The sequence below is a fragment of the Thunnus maccoyii genome, chromosome 6 (assembly GCF_910596095.1).
Source record: "Thunnus maccoyii chromosome 6, fThuMac1.1, whole genome shotgun sequence".
Lineage (NCBI taxonomy): Eukaryota > Metazoa > Chordata > Actinopteri > Scombriformes > Scombridae > Thunnus > Thunnus maccoyii.
Genome location: NC_056538.1, coordinates 3250763 through 3267642, shown reverse-complemented (window position 1 = coordinate 3267642; position 16880 = coordinate 3250763). Strand labels below are relative to the sequence as shown.

The 16880-nt window shown below is 38.4% G+C and overlaps 2 protein-coding genes across 4 annotated transcripts in view; one reads left to right on the top strand and one right to left on the bottom strand.

Annotated features, from left to right (window-relative positions):
- The window catches only part of brip1 (BRCA1 interacting helicase 1), a 119013-nt gene extending 109568 nt beyond the window's left edge, over positions 1-9445 (top strand). Inside the window, exon 22 of the mRNA XM_042414961.1 lies at positions 4647-9445. Coding sequence (XP_042270895.1) covers positions 4647-4852 — 206 coding nt within the window. The 3' untranslated portion in view covers positions 4853-9445. The remainder of the gene's footprint in view (positions 1-4646) is intronic.
- tbx4 (T-box transcription factor 4) overlaps positions 1-15274 on the bottom strand; it is a 29748-nt gene extending 14474 nt beyond the window's left edge. For 2 of the 3 annotated variants that reach the window (XM_042414965.1, XM_042414966.1), the window contains exons 1-3: positions 9625-10015; positions 9280-9374; positions 682-801 (exon numbers count right to left, since the gene is read on the bottom strand). In XM_042414965.1, the coding sequence (XP_042270899.1) occupies positions 682-801; positions 9280-9374; positions 9625-9861 (452 nt within the window). In that variant the 5' untranslated portion in view covers positions 9862-10015. Of the gene's footprint in view, positions 1-681; positions 802-9279; positions 9375-9624; positions 10016-14756 lie in introns of those variants that run through there. The other variant, XM_042414967.1, reaches the window with a different exon arrangement.
- Between the last annotated feature and the right edge of the window lie 1606 nt (positions 15275-16880).

Below are 16880 nucleotides of genomic sequence, written 5' to 3'. Positions count from 1 at the left end.
TTAGAGAAAGATCTGTGTTAGGATTAATAAAAGTGCAGGGCACGAACTCCATGCTCATGTACTGTATGCCCATTCACCACCCTGATCTCTGCGTCCTTACTTTCCCTTACTTTGCACACAACTTCCTACATTGGCAGTCAACAGTGGCATTGGACATAGAAGGTGATTGTTTCAAGATATCAAGTTAATTCCTAGGGATACTCGGCTGAGGTATTAATAGACTATGCAATATTTGTTGAACAGTGGCCACTGTGGCAACAGGTGGCAAGTACAGCATTATGGCACACAGAAATTTTCCTTCATTCCCCAAGATTCTCTTCAGTCAGTTGCTTTAAAGACATCATTAAGCAACTTCACTGCGAGCGAATGGAATAGGACCACAAGTGGGAAACAACAAACATGTCTACTGGTGAGGTACAGTATGTTTAATTCTTCTTTATCTGTGACAAGCTAACATTAGCAACCACAAGCTACTGGTCATTGCAGAAAAGGTAAAGCTGTAGCAGCAAAAGTGTACTGAATTGAGAAAGAGTGTTATTTAATTCTCATGAATGCAATTTTTATTTCTATGGGGAAGAATACCTTATTTTGTCTTTCAAAAGGTCTATAGTCTAGCTTTAAGTCTCTTTGACTTCTGCCTTGGGGAAACAGTCAGATTCACTTGTGGCCTTTGAAACTTACCACTTGTTATCACAGAACTTGTAGCGGTGGTCATCAGCCGGAACAATATCAATTAGTAGGATGTACTTGGTTTTGGGGTTCATCCCTGTCACTTTGACCTTGTAGCTTGGAAACATCCTCCTGTTGAACAATGTAAAAAGAAACTGTTAGAGAGGACGTTATTTGGCGTTGGTGTTTTAGCACAGTAATATATTATGTAAAAAACTGATGTCAACCACACAAATAAGTTCATTTTAATTGGCCTTAAAAGAGTACTCCACCAATTTAGCATTTCACTTCCATAGTCAGACTCACAATGGACAAAAAAAATGATCAAAATCGATGCAGCAGAACCAGAGATGTTGTCTGTTTGTGTTGCCAGAGATGATGTTCGTCTTTCTTGTCAAACCTTGGTGCCTATATTACCCACAATGCAACTTGACTGCCAACAGTTCAGTTAGAGATTTGCGTGTGCTGCTAGTCTCAAGCAGAGATGAGGTGCGGGCTACAGAGGTCTGGCAACCTCAACTCTTTCTAAATCCACAGCCCCAGATTTTGTTCATTTTCAAACTTGTAGTCTTTAACCCCAACCGATGCTAACCTCTTAGCCTTTTTGTCTGTAGCCCATTTCAAGGACTAATAAAATTCTGCCTTTATCAAGGGTCTGTACTTTGTACTCTGCACTGATCTTCTTCTTAAGAAAGGATTCTTGTGTGTGTGTAGGACAAGTGTAGTATCGTCACGGATTGTGCAGATGAAGATCTGATTAACTCACTGACTGCAGCTCAGTGATGTTCTTAAGGGATTGGGATGAGCAAGGTCGAGATCATGGGACTGAGAGACAAGTAGGGTGAGAAGCTGCCTTCTCTAAAACCTGAAATAACCTTTACCTGAACATTAAGTGGATGAGACCTACTTCTACACAGATAACCCCCTTTAAGCACATTACGGAATCAGACCCACTTGCCAAACCTTCTACAATCATTTTCTTGATGTCAACCTTATTGTCAAAATTTCCCATGTTCCAGCCTGGTAATAACTTGTCTCCCCACAGGCATTTATTTAAGAGAGGACTGAAATCCTCTCATACTTGTGATACTGAGACGCCATAAAAAGTATGGGAACACGCTCTATCTTTCATCTTTTAAATGCCTTGAGACTACAAGACAGAATATGCTAATATAGCACTCAAGGCCGTAAAACACATGAAGGGAGCTACCTTTCCTGACCTCTTCTGAGAAACTAAAAACTTTTTCATCCCATCTGCGCCAAAGGAAATTTCGCTTGCGCCCCCTTATAAAGCCCTAAGTGGTTTTTAATGGCACCCCAGATCGGACAACAGTTTAGACAGCAGACTCGTCATTGCTCAAGAGACTACAGTCAAAAGGGCCTGCAGTTTATCTGTGGGTGCTGTCTATGGCAACGCATTCAAACATTGGAGCACACAGTCATGAAAGCCTTGCATGCTTTCTGAGAGGACGGCGTAGCATCAAAATCCATATCTTCATACTTGCTGTTCCGATTGGTGCAAATGCCCTTCTTCAAAGGCTCATAGTGCCTGACACCATCTGATCATGTTACTGTAAATACTCCCTCACGTAAGAGAGAGAGAGGGGAGGGGGATTGAGGGCAGGTAATTTAAATCTCTCTCCCAGGCTTCAAATCCAATCAGTAGGAGAGATCAGTCCCGGTATCATCCTCGCTGAAAGACGGGTTAATCTTAGAGGAACATTCAAAACAGACCTCTGCTCATCTCTGGCACCACTCACAACACAGACAGAGCAGATGGAGGCCTGTGTCAACACATGTGGGCCTTGGATTTGTATAATATGGCCATAACTACCTAGTGGAGGGCTGTGCTGCCGCTCGCTTTTCACTCAAATCGTGAATATGAGTCTATCCAGCCAGACTGACAAAATGAATGTGCCACACTCTTGTACAAATGAATATTGCAATGTCAAAATGTTTCTTGGATTATTTAGCTTGGCCCTAGAATTATGTATGCTCTTAAGGCTTTAGTATGCTTCAAATGAACTACCTCATACGAAGAATTATCCGACCATGTGTAAAGGCCAAAGTGTTTGTACCAGTTCCAAATGGTTGCATTCAAAAGATTGGCATAAAGCCTGCAGTCATAGAGAGGTATGGGACACAATGTACAATAGTAGGATAAATGTGCACATTTTTGGACAAGAAAGCATGAAATATAAGTTTAAATCCTGCCTACATTCACACCTTGACACACCTGGTCAATTGTTATGTAAAGTGCAAGGATTGTCAGATTGTCTGTTTCTAAAAGTTCTAAAATTGTTGGACACAGCCACACCTATACTGCCATTAGAATGCCGGTTTCAGATACTGTTAGACGACCGACAAATGACAACCACTTCATTTGAAGTACACTGATGCCTTCAAATACCACCTAAATCATTATACTAATTATTTTATTATTTTATTTTAAACTGTACTTCTCAAGTCTTAATTGTTGATTGCCCCAGCCTTGTTTATATATGTTGCTACCAAAACAGCATTAACAAGCATTCAAGATAATTTTTTGTTTTGTTTTTTTGTTGAAAAAGTAGTAGAACTGCTACTTTTTCAAAAGTCATGTAACAAGTAATCTGTTTGAATCAATTTGAATGTAACCCACCAAGCATAATCATAAACCACATAGTAAAATTAACAAGGTTCCATCATGTTACATACCTCTGCTGCCTCACTTGAGTGACAAGCTAACTTTACTATAAGACAGTTGCATTTTACAAAGTGAGCAAACAGCTATTATGTAAAAAAAAATTAACTGTGGTGTTGATTCCAAAATCCCTCCACACATTACTTTGCAGATGGTTTGGTATCATGATTATTAAACAACAACAATAGGTACCTTACTTATAGGGCAACAGGGCATGCAGTGCATTTTATGTATACTCCCTGCTGGAGTCAATGCACAACCTGTTGTGCTTATACACTAAGCATTTTGAATTCAAGCAGGTAATTGCAGATTGAATATCATTTTTTTTCTCATTTGAACAGTAGTTTGAATTTTAAAGAAAAAGTGACAGCACTAAAAAGTAGTTCAAGAAAATGCATTGTAATGGGATGTTTGTCTTGTTCTTGTCAAATTAGCAGCAGCACTTAAGGGATAATAACAGCACAATTGGACATACTGCTAGCCAGGTGGTTAAGGTGTATACATAACCACAATGGCCACGGTTCAATTCCAGCCATACCCACTCTCTCCTGTTGTTTTTATGTATGCCTCTTTACTGTCCAATCCAATGAAGACAAAAATGTAAAAAAAAAAATTAAAAAAAAATGAAAGCACAAACATTCATGACATATTCTTATGGACTATAGAAATGTGTCAACCATATGACATTTTGCTGTACTGTTTATACCAGTGCAGCTATCCCTTTCATATCTCTGGCCAAACTGCGCAATATTGCACAGTATTCAGTAGAGCTGCTTTATGTCAGTATTGGATTTTTGCATCATTGTGATGAAGTACCTTGGTTTTTCAAGCATTTCATTCTCTGGATTTGCCAAAGACTGTCACTTGCAACTGGTTATTTTATCTGTAAAAATCAGTTGATTTTCCACCAAAAAATATACTATATTATGAGATATATTGATATTGGAATATAACATTCATTGTGATTTTACCCTTATTGTAGTCTGTGTGTAGCAAAGTTCCTTTCATTGCTGTCCTGTCATCAGGCTGCCTATGTGTCTGTCTATGTTCTTAGATACATTTGATAAAACATGCTACATTTATAAAACAAAAACATACTGTAGGTATTGCAACTCTTCAAAGGCAGACAAAATGAAGGCATACATATACATATGTTGGTGTGACTAAGTGAGTGAGTTTAAGGGGAGCATGAGAAATGGAAGTCGGAGAGTGTGTGTATGATATCAGTGTCAGGGTGTGTGTGTGTGTTTCTGTGCCCAGCCAGCTGTTTCTCTTAACAATCCCACATGTTTAGGCCCTTCAGTGATCCATTCCTTCTCTGGGAATCTCCAGTACCACGGAAAGATCAAAAGGAGCGTTGGGGGGGATGATGAAGCGCTACAACCTAGTAGACGCGGCCTATTGTGGGCGCCGGATTCCTCTTATCAACCCGCCGCTGCTCACTTGACGGGCTGTGTACAAAGAGGGAGAGTGAGGGAAGAGCTGCGCTGGGTGCTTTGAAGAGGGAGGATTACGGCCTGGGCAATGACACTCACAATAACAAGTCTTCTAGGCTCAGCTAGGTGCTGCATGGGAGTGGACTGAGCCAGTTTGATCTTGGAGTGTTGGGAAAATGTGGGATCCCAGGGGGTGATGGTCTGGTGCTGGCTCAGGGTCTGCACCTCTTCCCCTACCACCTATGCACTGACCTTCCTCACATGTTAAGAGTATAGAGCCTGAGAGCCTAAACTGTACTCCTTCTTCCCTTGGTACATAAGACAACTTGAGCATCTGGTGATAACCTTAAGATTGGTAACATCTGAGGATATCATCATGCTCTGAAATGCGTTATTGTTTTTGAACATTTTTCAATTCAATCTTAAGTAAATGTGCACTGATGCAGGGAGTTCAGTATACTTACAATGTAAAATCATAAAATACTAATAATTTAAGGAAAACTATTTTTGGGGGCTTTTTGATGCATTTCAAAATGATTTTAATATTTTGGAACATAAAACACAAGCACACAGTTTTTGTGTCTAAATGCTCTTTCTTGCAATTCTGATCTATTATGACACAATTTGCTACATCCAGAGTGTAAGAAAATGGTATCTTTTCAAGGAAGACATGCAATGATGCAAACTGAGATTTTATATCAGGCACAAAGAGCATGTCATTAATTAGCAAGAATTTGTTGATGCAGATCAGCTCAGTCTGTTTGAAGTCTGTTTATTAGGACATTTAATATAGTGCTGAAGGTTTTTGAATTAATCTTTCTGTCCAAATACTTTTGAAGTCCTCAAAAACAACATCACACATGCACAAAGTTTAAATTTCCGCTGCCTTTAGATGTGGATGAAAACATTTTAAAACAAAAGTGATCCTGACTATCGGCAGTTTAAACTGACAGTTAATTTATCATTTAATGTTTAAAATGATACATATAACATTTTGACATGTCTATGAAGTGTCCATGTCACCCCTCACTCTGAAAAGCTTTTTGCTTGCATCAAACTCAAAACCCTGCAGATCAAACACTGTCACTTCAGCCTGGTCTTCGCTCTACACTGCATCCACTTTTCCCGTGTTCCACACAGAACAGCATAATGACTCCACCATCATCTATTACACTATCTTTTCAAGAGATACAATGCATTACCTCCCCCCCTTGCAATTTCTATTCCTTCTTCTCTTACAAAAGGATTGTTTGTACAATCTGCGTAATAATTTCTTTTAGTTGTGTTAATATTTTGCTTAAAGATTTAATAGTTAATACTGTATGTGGTCACTGAAAACAGCTGCACAGTGAGACATGCCCCAAGTCTAACCAAATGATCTAAACCAGAACATAAATTAGAAGGATTCTAAGATTACTGACACAACAAACTGACTTTGTGCCATGCACAAAATAAATCAGAGAATCTTTTTCTGATTTTTAAATTTTTAATCCCTGCTTCCTTTTGTTGAGCACTGGTTAATTTTACTTCTACGGCCCTCTAAAATTATTTAAATATAACAAGAGGAAAAGGAAAATCACTCTTTGGTTGAATTTCTCAGAACTTGTAGACAAATCCAAGTTGTGAGGAATGGTCGCAAGCAGATACTGCTGCTTCATTTTAAAGCCAAAAATGTTGGGAATCAATTAACTAAATGCTAATTGATAGATCTGTCTCCATCAGTATTGCATTCCTTCATGAGCTGACAAGTAAAATGTGAATGATGAAAATAAGACCAGGATGTGACTTACTCTCTCTGCTCTGGTGTTTGTTGCTGTTCAGCTGTGGTTTGCCACTGGCAATGCTATGTTTAACATATCATCTAGTCAATCTGATCAGTCAAATGTGGCATTAACTGTATTATGTTGTAACAGGATATGGGACTAAGGGTCAGATAACTATGCAGAACATTAAGGGGAGAACATATCTACATGTGCCCAAGACATTAAGTCAGTCAGTAAAAACACAGCAACATGGCTGATCTCTTGCTGACAAGAATCCTAAAATCTCACAAACTATTAACATGGAAATTATTAATTTAATTATTTAAAGAAAAACAGTTGAGAGACTGTAATGGCCAATGTGAACAGTAAGAATGAGACCCATTACTGTGTTTATATAGGCACTTGACTAATGTTTTGACACAAACTTGAAAAAATGTCAACATATCCATTTTACTCTATTTGCAAATTGCAAATAAAGTAAAATGTAAATACAAGTAATTTTGTCAGTGGCTAAGAAGAGAAAATTTCAGTCTCGGGGGTGGAGTTATCTTATGTCATATTACCTAACTTCTGAGTAATGTAATCCTGCAGACTTTCCAAACATACTGTGGTAAACAAGTGCTTGCCTGGGTTTATATGACACCAGTATGGTTTCCATTGTAGAACAATTCAGTTTGAACTTGTGCTTGTTCTCCTACACAAACTTGTTGTGTTGTTCCTCAGGGCTCAGTTCTTGGGACCATACAGTTTCTGTAAAAATATAAAACTCCTGCAAATTGGCTTGATTACTTCACTCTGTAAAATTAACCTAAAAAAAGATCAGTCTGAAGTTTTTGTAATTTGATTTGGTTTTAGGATGACGTTGCATGATAATCATGATAAAAATAGCTTTAATGTCATCTCACTTTGATTTTGCCTGTTGTTTTTGAATTTTATTTTAAGATTTTGTTATGTGGGATGTTGAGGCTTGACTGACTCTGGCTTTGTTTTGTTTTTTCCAGACATTTGACTCTCTTATCAAGCAGAACTCAATTTGAGACTGGTTGTTGTTGTATATTTAGTTGATATTTAATTTGGAATTTTATATCATTTGAGATGTGCTTTTGCCATATTTTCTCTCTTATTGCACTAACATCTTTCTCACCAGCACTGGTTTGTGATGTGATCAAATAGATAATTAAGTCTCTGTTTTATGATTTATGATCTGACTCTGATTACTAACCTGTCAGTGATGTCCTGGGTGGCATCATACATTTGACAGCATCAAACATTTTGCACAGATTAGACTGAAGTAATCAATGAGAACTGAAATGATGACTTAACTAAGATTGAGAGCACTCAAGGATAATTTCAGCCTAAATTATTCTGTTTTTAAAATTTCCTTGTCTGCTCTGTGATTAATATTTGAAAGATTATCAGAGTATCACCAGAAATTAGTCTCACTTTACTCAAAAACTATACAGAATGATATGACAGGTTCAAATAGCCATGCACTGAAACATTGGCCAGCTCAGATGTCAGATTTAATATAGTGTTTTACTGTGTTTTACTGAACTACTACAACACGATCCTTGCTAACAGTTCAACATTACCAAATGTCTTCTGCCATGATAACACAGTGAATGCACTATTCATACATGACATGCTTGAATAATTCAGTCTGGTGTTGATATCATTTTGCGTGAGTTCATTTTCAGAGTTGTCACTCCTGAAGGAATGAAGCCACTTTGTCTGTGACCTTCAGAGAGTGCTGCAGACTGACTGTAGGTAAACCCAGACAGGTTTCCCAGCACAGCTGCATAGCTAAACCACTGCACAGCCCTTCAAAGGGCTTTAAGGATTCAGAGCCCACTTTATCAGCTGGACAAGGGAAAGCCCATCTCTTAGCGTTATGCAGCATTAAGGAAAAAATGTGGTGACCTTTTACATTTTTTTACTGGAAAAAAAAAACATCCCATGAGGAATGAGAGGCGGAGGTCGATTTGAGAGTGTACTCATTCTCTGGTTAATGTCCAAAGGCCTCACTATCTAATCCTCAGGTCGCATTAAATCCAACAAGCCGAGCAGTCATTTGTGTTTTCAATTATGTACTCACTGCTGCAGGAACTCTCTGTCTCTTCCTGAAAGGCAAAGTTATAACTGCTATATGTTACTATTAGCTGTCTAAACAGATGGTCACAGAAAGGTATGATATTCATTTTACGTAATGAATCCATCACTTGAATATCACTTTCTCTGTATTTTTCCACAAACGCTGGTGTTTTTGTGATGTAAAATATGAGAGGCTTTTAATATATTATGTGACCAACAAGATATGCAGTGTGTTCCTGGTTTCTTTTGACTTCTTGGCAACAAAGGAATGAAACAGTTTCCTTAGTGGGAAGACTACTAGTTACCACATCACTATTTCTGTTTAAATATAGAATTATGTAGCAACTTTGAACATATTTAAAGAGTTCAGAGGAGGTGTGACTGATTACCTGATTATTTATTAATGAGGTCATTTCTAATTATGGAATTAAAAAGTAAGCACACATACACTCAAATGTCATCACTCTCCTTAGCACATGCAAAAAAAAAACTTTTTAAAGGTGGATTACAAACATTTAAATTATAAATAAAAGTCTTGTGTCCAATATTTTATCTTTAAACATTTATGATGGTTTCCCAAACTTTGGGTCTAGACTGTACCATGACTGGTAAATGATGTCTTTGCTGCTTTACTAACCTGCCTGCTTTAGTAATGATCATCTCTGTGCCGGCCTCATGGAACTTCTTCCACAGCTCCCTCTCATGAAGAACGACCTTAATGTTCTCAATGTTCTGAAAGACAGAGGAGCCAATGAAACGCTGGCTTTAGCTGTTGGTCTGATATACTTCAGTGTAAACATTTGTCTCTGTAGCGTTGTAAACAAAAAAGTTTAGATTTATATATATATATATATATATATATATATATATATATATATATATATATATATTCATTCATGATTCAACAATCTACAAACTTCTATAAAGTGCAGCCATAAGAAGCATCTGTGTGCTTGCCGTGTGGAGGGGTCTTCATGTGTACCTGGTCGGGCTCACTGGAGCTGGGAATGGTGGGAGCTGTGGACAGGCCCAGTCGTGACTGGTCCGGAAGGAGATCTGTCTCCCCGCCGGTCTGGACCCGGTTCACACATTCATCCGTCACAGCTGAAGCCTTCTCCTGCAGCATCTCTACAGGATTAGAAAAATACTCAGCTGTCAGACCTATCAGTGAGTAGCTGTGAAACCAGAGAGAATGTCTGCTGCAGACCAGACCTGGCATGTGTCCCTTTTCAGGTAATGTAAGCTCTCCAATACAAATAATACATGTTTCAGAAGGAATCTAATATACTGCTCATAGTAACCAGTATACACCATATAGTTACCTCACTGCCATCAAGCTCTGCTCAAATGCACATACTGTATAGCAGTGATTTCAAAGTGAGGGACCCCCAGGGGTCCTTGAAGGGCTCCAGAGGGTCCTCAGCAAAAAGGGGAATAATTTATTTCACTATAATTACATCCATAAGTAACACAATGACAGAATGTTTGACTATTTTGGCCATAGCTTTCATACACTTTCTGTAATATAACATTTAAAAGCAAAAATCAGATGGGGGTCTGTGGTCTTATTTGTGTCAGTTTAGGGGTCCTTGACATGAAAAAGTTTGAGAACCACTGCCGTATAGAGCCTGAACACTGCTCCATGTACGTGTAGTCTGCTCCTCGTACTACGTTGCTGCACTGGCCCTTTCCACTAAGTGTGAGCTGAGTGCTGTTAGTCTTTCACCAGCAGTGTTAGGAATATGTCATCGTTCCAAAATCTACATTAATCTACACTCACTTTACATGCCAATTTTACTGAGAATATCGACTCAATTATTAATTATGCAACTGTGCAGTAATAATAATTGTGGGAAAAGGTACCTTTGCTTGTGTTAACCTGCATGTGAGAAATTGCATTTATATTTTTATATTCATTTTACCTTTAAAAACAAAACAAAACACATAATTTAATAATCTTTCCAAACCCATTTACTCTCAGGACCTGCAGTCATAACTCATAACTATTCAATGACCCTCAGCAATTTATTTACATCTCTCAAATTTAAACTATCAATTAATTTGATCATGGTGTTAGCTCTGGCTCACAGATTATAATAAATCTAGGCACCAGCTGATGATTGTGCCTTTTTACTCGCATGAAAGACAATTAAATCACATCCTCTGTTTAATGTCAATGTAAGTAATGAAAATTTAATATGTTAATGCTAACCATCATCTCACACCTTTTCAATACCCCTTCAAATGTAAATAGTAATATAAATTATTTAACTGTAATGTTTTATTATAAATGTCATTTTCCAATACAAACTACATTCATTTGGCTAGAAAAGCTTCTGCACTTGACTTGTATTATGAAGGAAAACAGACCCATTAAAAATAGCCTGGATGTCAAATATGTTCACCATAAGGAATATTTCATATAAGAAATGTAGAAAACAAAATTTTCCATTGTGCACATAAATGACTGGCTCAGCTTCATCACTACATGTTTGTAATGAACCCTGAAATCAGGTCATTTGTTTGGATTGGACTGGACTGCGTGTCCAGCCACTAGTTGCTGTTGCTGGTGAGAAAGTCTGGCAAAGTCACTAGAAGGTGGAAAATAACTTGTGTTAACTTGAGCCAAGCAGTATTTGGAATAGCTTATTACTGGATGTAAAAGTGGCTCATTGGAACATGAAAGGAAACCTAATATTCAGTTAACACAAAAGTTTCATGTTCAGTTGACTTAAATTTTGAAATATTGCTGCGCACATTTTCCGTCTCTCTTGACTAGCCTGCATGCTATTGTTTCAATATTCAATACTGACAGAATACATTCCCACATATTAAGATATAAACCATACAAAATCTCTGATCAGATCTCAACTATTTTAGATATAATCAATATAAATATAGGGAATACAAAATCACTATTTAGATTTCTAGATTTCAACTATTTTAATCTGTGTCCATTTGTCCGTGAGAATAATTGAATTAAATATTCAGTCGTCCAGCATCAGTCAAAATGTTTAACCACATATAATATACCCATTCAGCTGGGCAAACATCATCAAACAGATCAGTTCAGCATTTTTATATTTATTCATGCCTTTAAAAATAGTAGCGGTCACAAAAATGTTACTGCTCTGTACCATCTTATCCACAAAATATGAACGCCCGATAATCATCTCATGTGAACTTTAGCCCATACAGACTTCAAACTGTTTAGCTCTGTGACAGGTAGTCAGCATCAGAAATAAATCAAAAGCTCGGGTTTTATTTCAGCTTCGTAGAAGAGAGTCTGCATCAAAGCCTTAGCAACAAATCACACTGACATACTGTGATCATAGCTGTGGTCAAAATGCAACTGGGAGTGTAGTTTGGTATGAGAATGCATGAGAAGTACAGTGAAGTCCTGTTCCAAAGGGCAAATCTGAATTCAGCTATTAAACCATATCAGGAAGGGATTACGAGCAGTTTCAAACTTCAGCTGCATTTTTAACAGGAAAGCACCAAAGCCAATAAAGGAATTCAGTAAAAAACTAAAATTTCATTCCCAAAATGTACTGCGAGCTTGGGTTCATCCATGTCATGTTATGTTGATAGTCATAAGTCCTCCTGTCTCTCACACCTACAGAAGCACTGCAGATTGTCTTTCACACCGCTTCATCTGCCTCTGTGTCTCATCCTGCTGCTCCTGCTCCGAGCTTCACGTCTGCCTCAGACCCTCGAGGGTGTAAACGAGCTCCAGACAGCAGAGACTGTTTTCTTAATGCTACATACAGCCTGGAACTATTGGTGAGAGATGAACTGCATCAAACACACTTACATGTGTATTTTTTGTAAAATACTTTTTTTCTTTTTGCATGAGTTTAAAACCATTTCAACTGATGACATATTTTATATTCTGATTATAATTTCCCTTTCAGGTCATGTTTTAGCTGCTGTATTTCACATTGATCATTTGTTCCAATCGTTCTCCTATAACTTCTTACTGTTCTCAACTATCCTAAATACCAATCTAAGCAAAAACTACCAAAAGCGTGAAGTGTGTCAGTCTAAAACCTGTTGCTGCCCCTGAACCCCCAACGCTGCTCAGTCCTCAGGGTTACACACTGGGTCTGTGGGCCTGTAAACACAGAGCGGCCACTCTCTTAGCCATGAAAGTAGAGAGGCGGCGTCCAGTGTAAACTGATGGAGACATTTGTGAAAGCTAATAAAGATAAGAGCTGACAGGAAAACAGCCATGGAGCCTTTTTTTACAGTGTGCATCTGGGCCTTTCACTGGTCCTGTTTAACTAAGCAGCACGAGCCAAAACCCTGTTTCTGTTTCTGTCACTCTGGACGTCCAATCTGAAAACTATTCAGGACACATGCTCGCGCACACACACACACACACACACACACACACAATGGTATATTCATGCTTGTCAACATACTGAAAAAAGAAGTTAATAAATAAAAACAGAGGTGCAGTCTATAAGGTTTCATATTTTGCAATACTGATCTGTTTAAATGTACAAAATCCTGAGTGGACTCTGGTTCTTGCTTGCTGATTACACTGCAGGATATGTTTGCTTTAAATGAATCTGCTTGTTAAACATGACTGTGTGCTTCAAGGAGAAGTAATGCCTGTGCAGCATTGATGAACAGTCTTAGTAAAATTCCTATGCAGGTCTGGAAAGTCTGGAAAAATACAGAAGATGAATTTGAGCATTTCTAGGTTTTGAGACGTTCTAAAACATAGTTGTCCCAGGTGCACATTTAACTACATGTTTAATGCTATAAAGCTCCACTGTTATTTCCCATGTTATTAGTGAAAGTCACGTGGTCTGGCCACCATCCTTATGCATCATACTCTGCAATGACCAGATTATTCAAATCCTTTCAAGAGGTCTGCTGAAAGCAGAGCAGCAGAATTTGAAAATGACAAATGCAAAAAGACCCGAGAGGTTAAGAAAAATATATAAGTTGTGTGTGTGTGTGTGTTGTCGTGTGAGCTATGAGGCGTGTTACTGTGACAGTGTGTCTTAATGTAATCCATTTCAATATACCGCCATTTTGTGTCTGCAGCACTGATGCAAGACCTGAGCATCAACTATTCAGTCTAAATAAACAAACAACATTATAGGATAAATACGTGAATAAATTACGTAAAAAATAAATCCTCTAACACCGCTGCTCAGCTGTTTAGTCAGACACTACTTATTGATCTGCAGCCTGTTGAAACACTGATTCACGGGAAAATGACTTGAAGAAACAGATGAAAGCAGGTGTCTGATCTAATCTTCATCTAACAACAGCACAAACTCTGATGCTCACTGTCAAGACATTCCCACAGTAACTTCAGTCTGTCAAGTTTTTTTTCTCTTATTATTCCATAAGGAAAAAAACCCCGTATCTTGTACTTTAGTACTTTAGAATATTTAAGAGAAAGAGAAAGCCTTCAACACCATTCTGCGTATAAAAATAAAAATAAAAATAAAACAAGAATTTAAAAAAAATATATTTTAAAAATATCCACGCCGTTACTTCATTATGTTCACCTGCCAGTAACTACCAACAGCTGCCAAGCAAGTATAATATTTAAGCAATTAAATAAAAAATAACCTTACCTGTTGTTTCATTGCTGGTATTATTTTAACATCAATAATAAGAATTATTATTATTTATTTGTTATAAAAAAAAAGTAAAATAATAGTAGTTGTATTAAATTGGTTATAATCAAATATAACACAAATCTGTAACTTCTGCAAACATTTTAACATTATTTGATCACGATAAAAACGTTCAAAAAATTCAACTGACAAAAAAGCTGTTTTGTAAAATGTTTCAGTAGCTCGTTGTTTTATCGTTTTCTGAACCACTAGTTGATTTCTGCTTCACACTCATTTATCACTTTCTTTCCACCGTAACTGTCAGATTAAAATCTTGTAGATCAGATAGTCGTGCAGTGGTCTAATCATCGCGGCTGATTTTCCTCACACATGATGACTCTATTTTAAAGCCCTCCTCTCTCCTTAACACAGCCGCCTTAAACACACAGCGCTGTTTACAAGCAAGCAGATAATCAGCAGATAATCAATTTACACCGTGCTAATCAGCCGCACAGACGTGTCTCTACTGTACCTCATGCAGTCAGCTATCATCTGCTTAAATCCATCCCTGTGCACCGCAGCTCAGGCTTCAGTCTGTAAACAGCGGGGTGTTCCCCTTCCCACAGCGGCCGCACGTGTTTCCAGAAAACGCCTGTTTTCCGGCGGTACTCTGGAGGCTGCAGCGGCGGCGGTCCGCTGGGAAGTGTCGGTGCGTCGGTCGGTTCGGCTGCCTTAGTGCCTTTCAGCTTCTCCAGCACTGAGCTGCCTTCTGCGCCTGTGCAGTGTGCTCTGAGCTCTGAGGGGGAACTCAGTGGGGTGTTTTCTTGGAATCACACACACACACACACACACACACACACACATACACATACACCCACACACACACACATACACTCACACAGCATACACACAGTTGCTCAGCCCCTTGATGTGTGAAAGCAGCAGGAGAGAATGATTTTTCCCTCTGGTCTCTCACCGGTCTGGCCCTGACGCTGCGGCCGGGCAGCAGAGCCTCCCAGGCGGACTGTGTCTACTCTGAGCCTCGGTAGGCTATCTGCTCCCCAACATCCACACACTGCACGTTAACACTCCCAACATCCAACTGCACCACCAGCCACATGTTGTCTCAAGCACTCAGCCATCAACATGCACTTGTGCAATTAATTTTTTTATTTTTATTTTCATTTAATCTTCTTTTTGGAGGCTTTTTTTTGGTACTGTTTGATAGTTATTCTACATGTGCCAGTCAATATGAAGCCGCTGTGAGGTGAACCGTCTCCACATCATTACTTGAGGTCAACAGGCTGGACTACACCTCAGAATGCCTTTCATCCACCTACACTACTGCTGACACACTGCTCACTGTTAAATGGAGCAGATGGAGGCTATAATGCAAAACATTATCTGCAGCAATCAATAACCAGCCACTGATGAAAAAGTATTTTATCTTGATAAAATAACCCAGGCCTACTTCACAAAAGAAGATAACTCCGTTCATTTGCCTCAAAAAATGACGATCATCCTTCATCGATCACGACTTATTCTTTGCAATATTAATCTACCTGGAAAACACGCTGTAATCTTTCTAAAGAAATAGTCTACCCCTGCAGCAATATCTCAATAAAATGACTGGTGCACCAGTTCATTTTAAATATTAAATCAAATAATAATCTGTACCTCTAAAACACTCTGTGATCTGTCTAAAGAAATACTTTGCTTCTGTCTAACCGCATATTTCAGTAAATGCATTTGAAAAATAATCTTTGTCAGTATATAAAATAAATGCAGTACTCTGTAGGATGACAATTACTAGGCCTCAATAAATGATGTAGTAATGAGCCTACAACTAATAGACTAACAGACTTTATTATTTACAAATGAGTCTTCTAGTGGGTTTTTTGCAAACAAGCAGGCCGCTGTTTTCTTACAATAAAGAGCCTCATGTGCCTAAAAGTTTTATGGAACTATTTTTGGCATCTTCACAATCCATCCTGCGTTTATTTGGCACAACCACGTTGTTATTAACTTGTTACTAACAATGAATGACACGTTCCAAACCAGCCGTATTAACGACCCTGAAGTACTTGTCACGATTAAACTTTTTATTTTGATCAGTCATGCGTCTTTGAGTCGTTATGACCCGACTTGGAACCATTTATAGTCGAAGAAAACGTCAAACATTTTTTCTCTTTTTCTAACCACAGGTATCTATGTAGCCTAGGAGCAGAACAACTCAAAGAACAGTCTGATTAAGGTATATTGGAGGCTTCTTTAAAATGTCTAAAACCCTTATTTTAGAGTGAAGGCTCATTTAGATCACAATGCGTTTCTAAATGTTCCTTTATTGATCTTTCCAGCCTCGTAAAGGCCTGAATGTAAAAACCACTTGAAAATAATAATAGCACCAAGTGTTTGTGTGTGTGTGTGTGTGTGTGTGTGTGTGTGTGTGTGTGTGTGTGTGTGTGGTAGTAGTAGTAGTCATCATCCTGCAGGCAGACATGCAGCCTCTTGGCGGATGACTGACGCGTAGGCCGCTCTGTATTTGGAGGTGAAATATATGCTTGTGGTTTTGCAGTAAATGAAGCATAAGTCTGCAGCGCGTCTATAAATCAGGTGCCAGTGTGACTTATATATCTGCTGGTGACATGAGCGAATG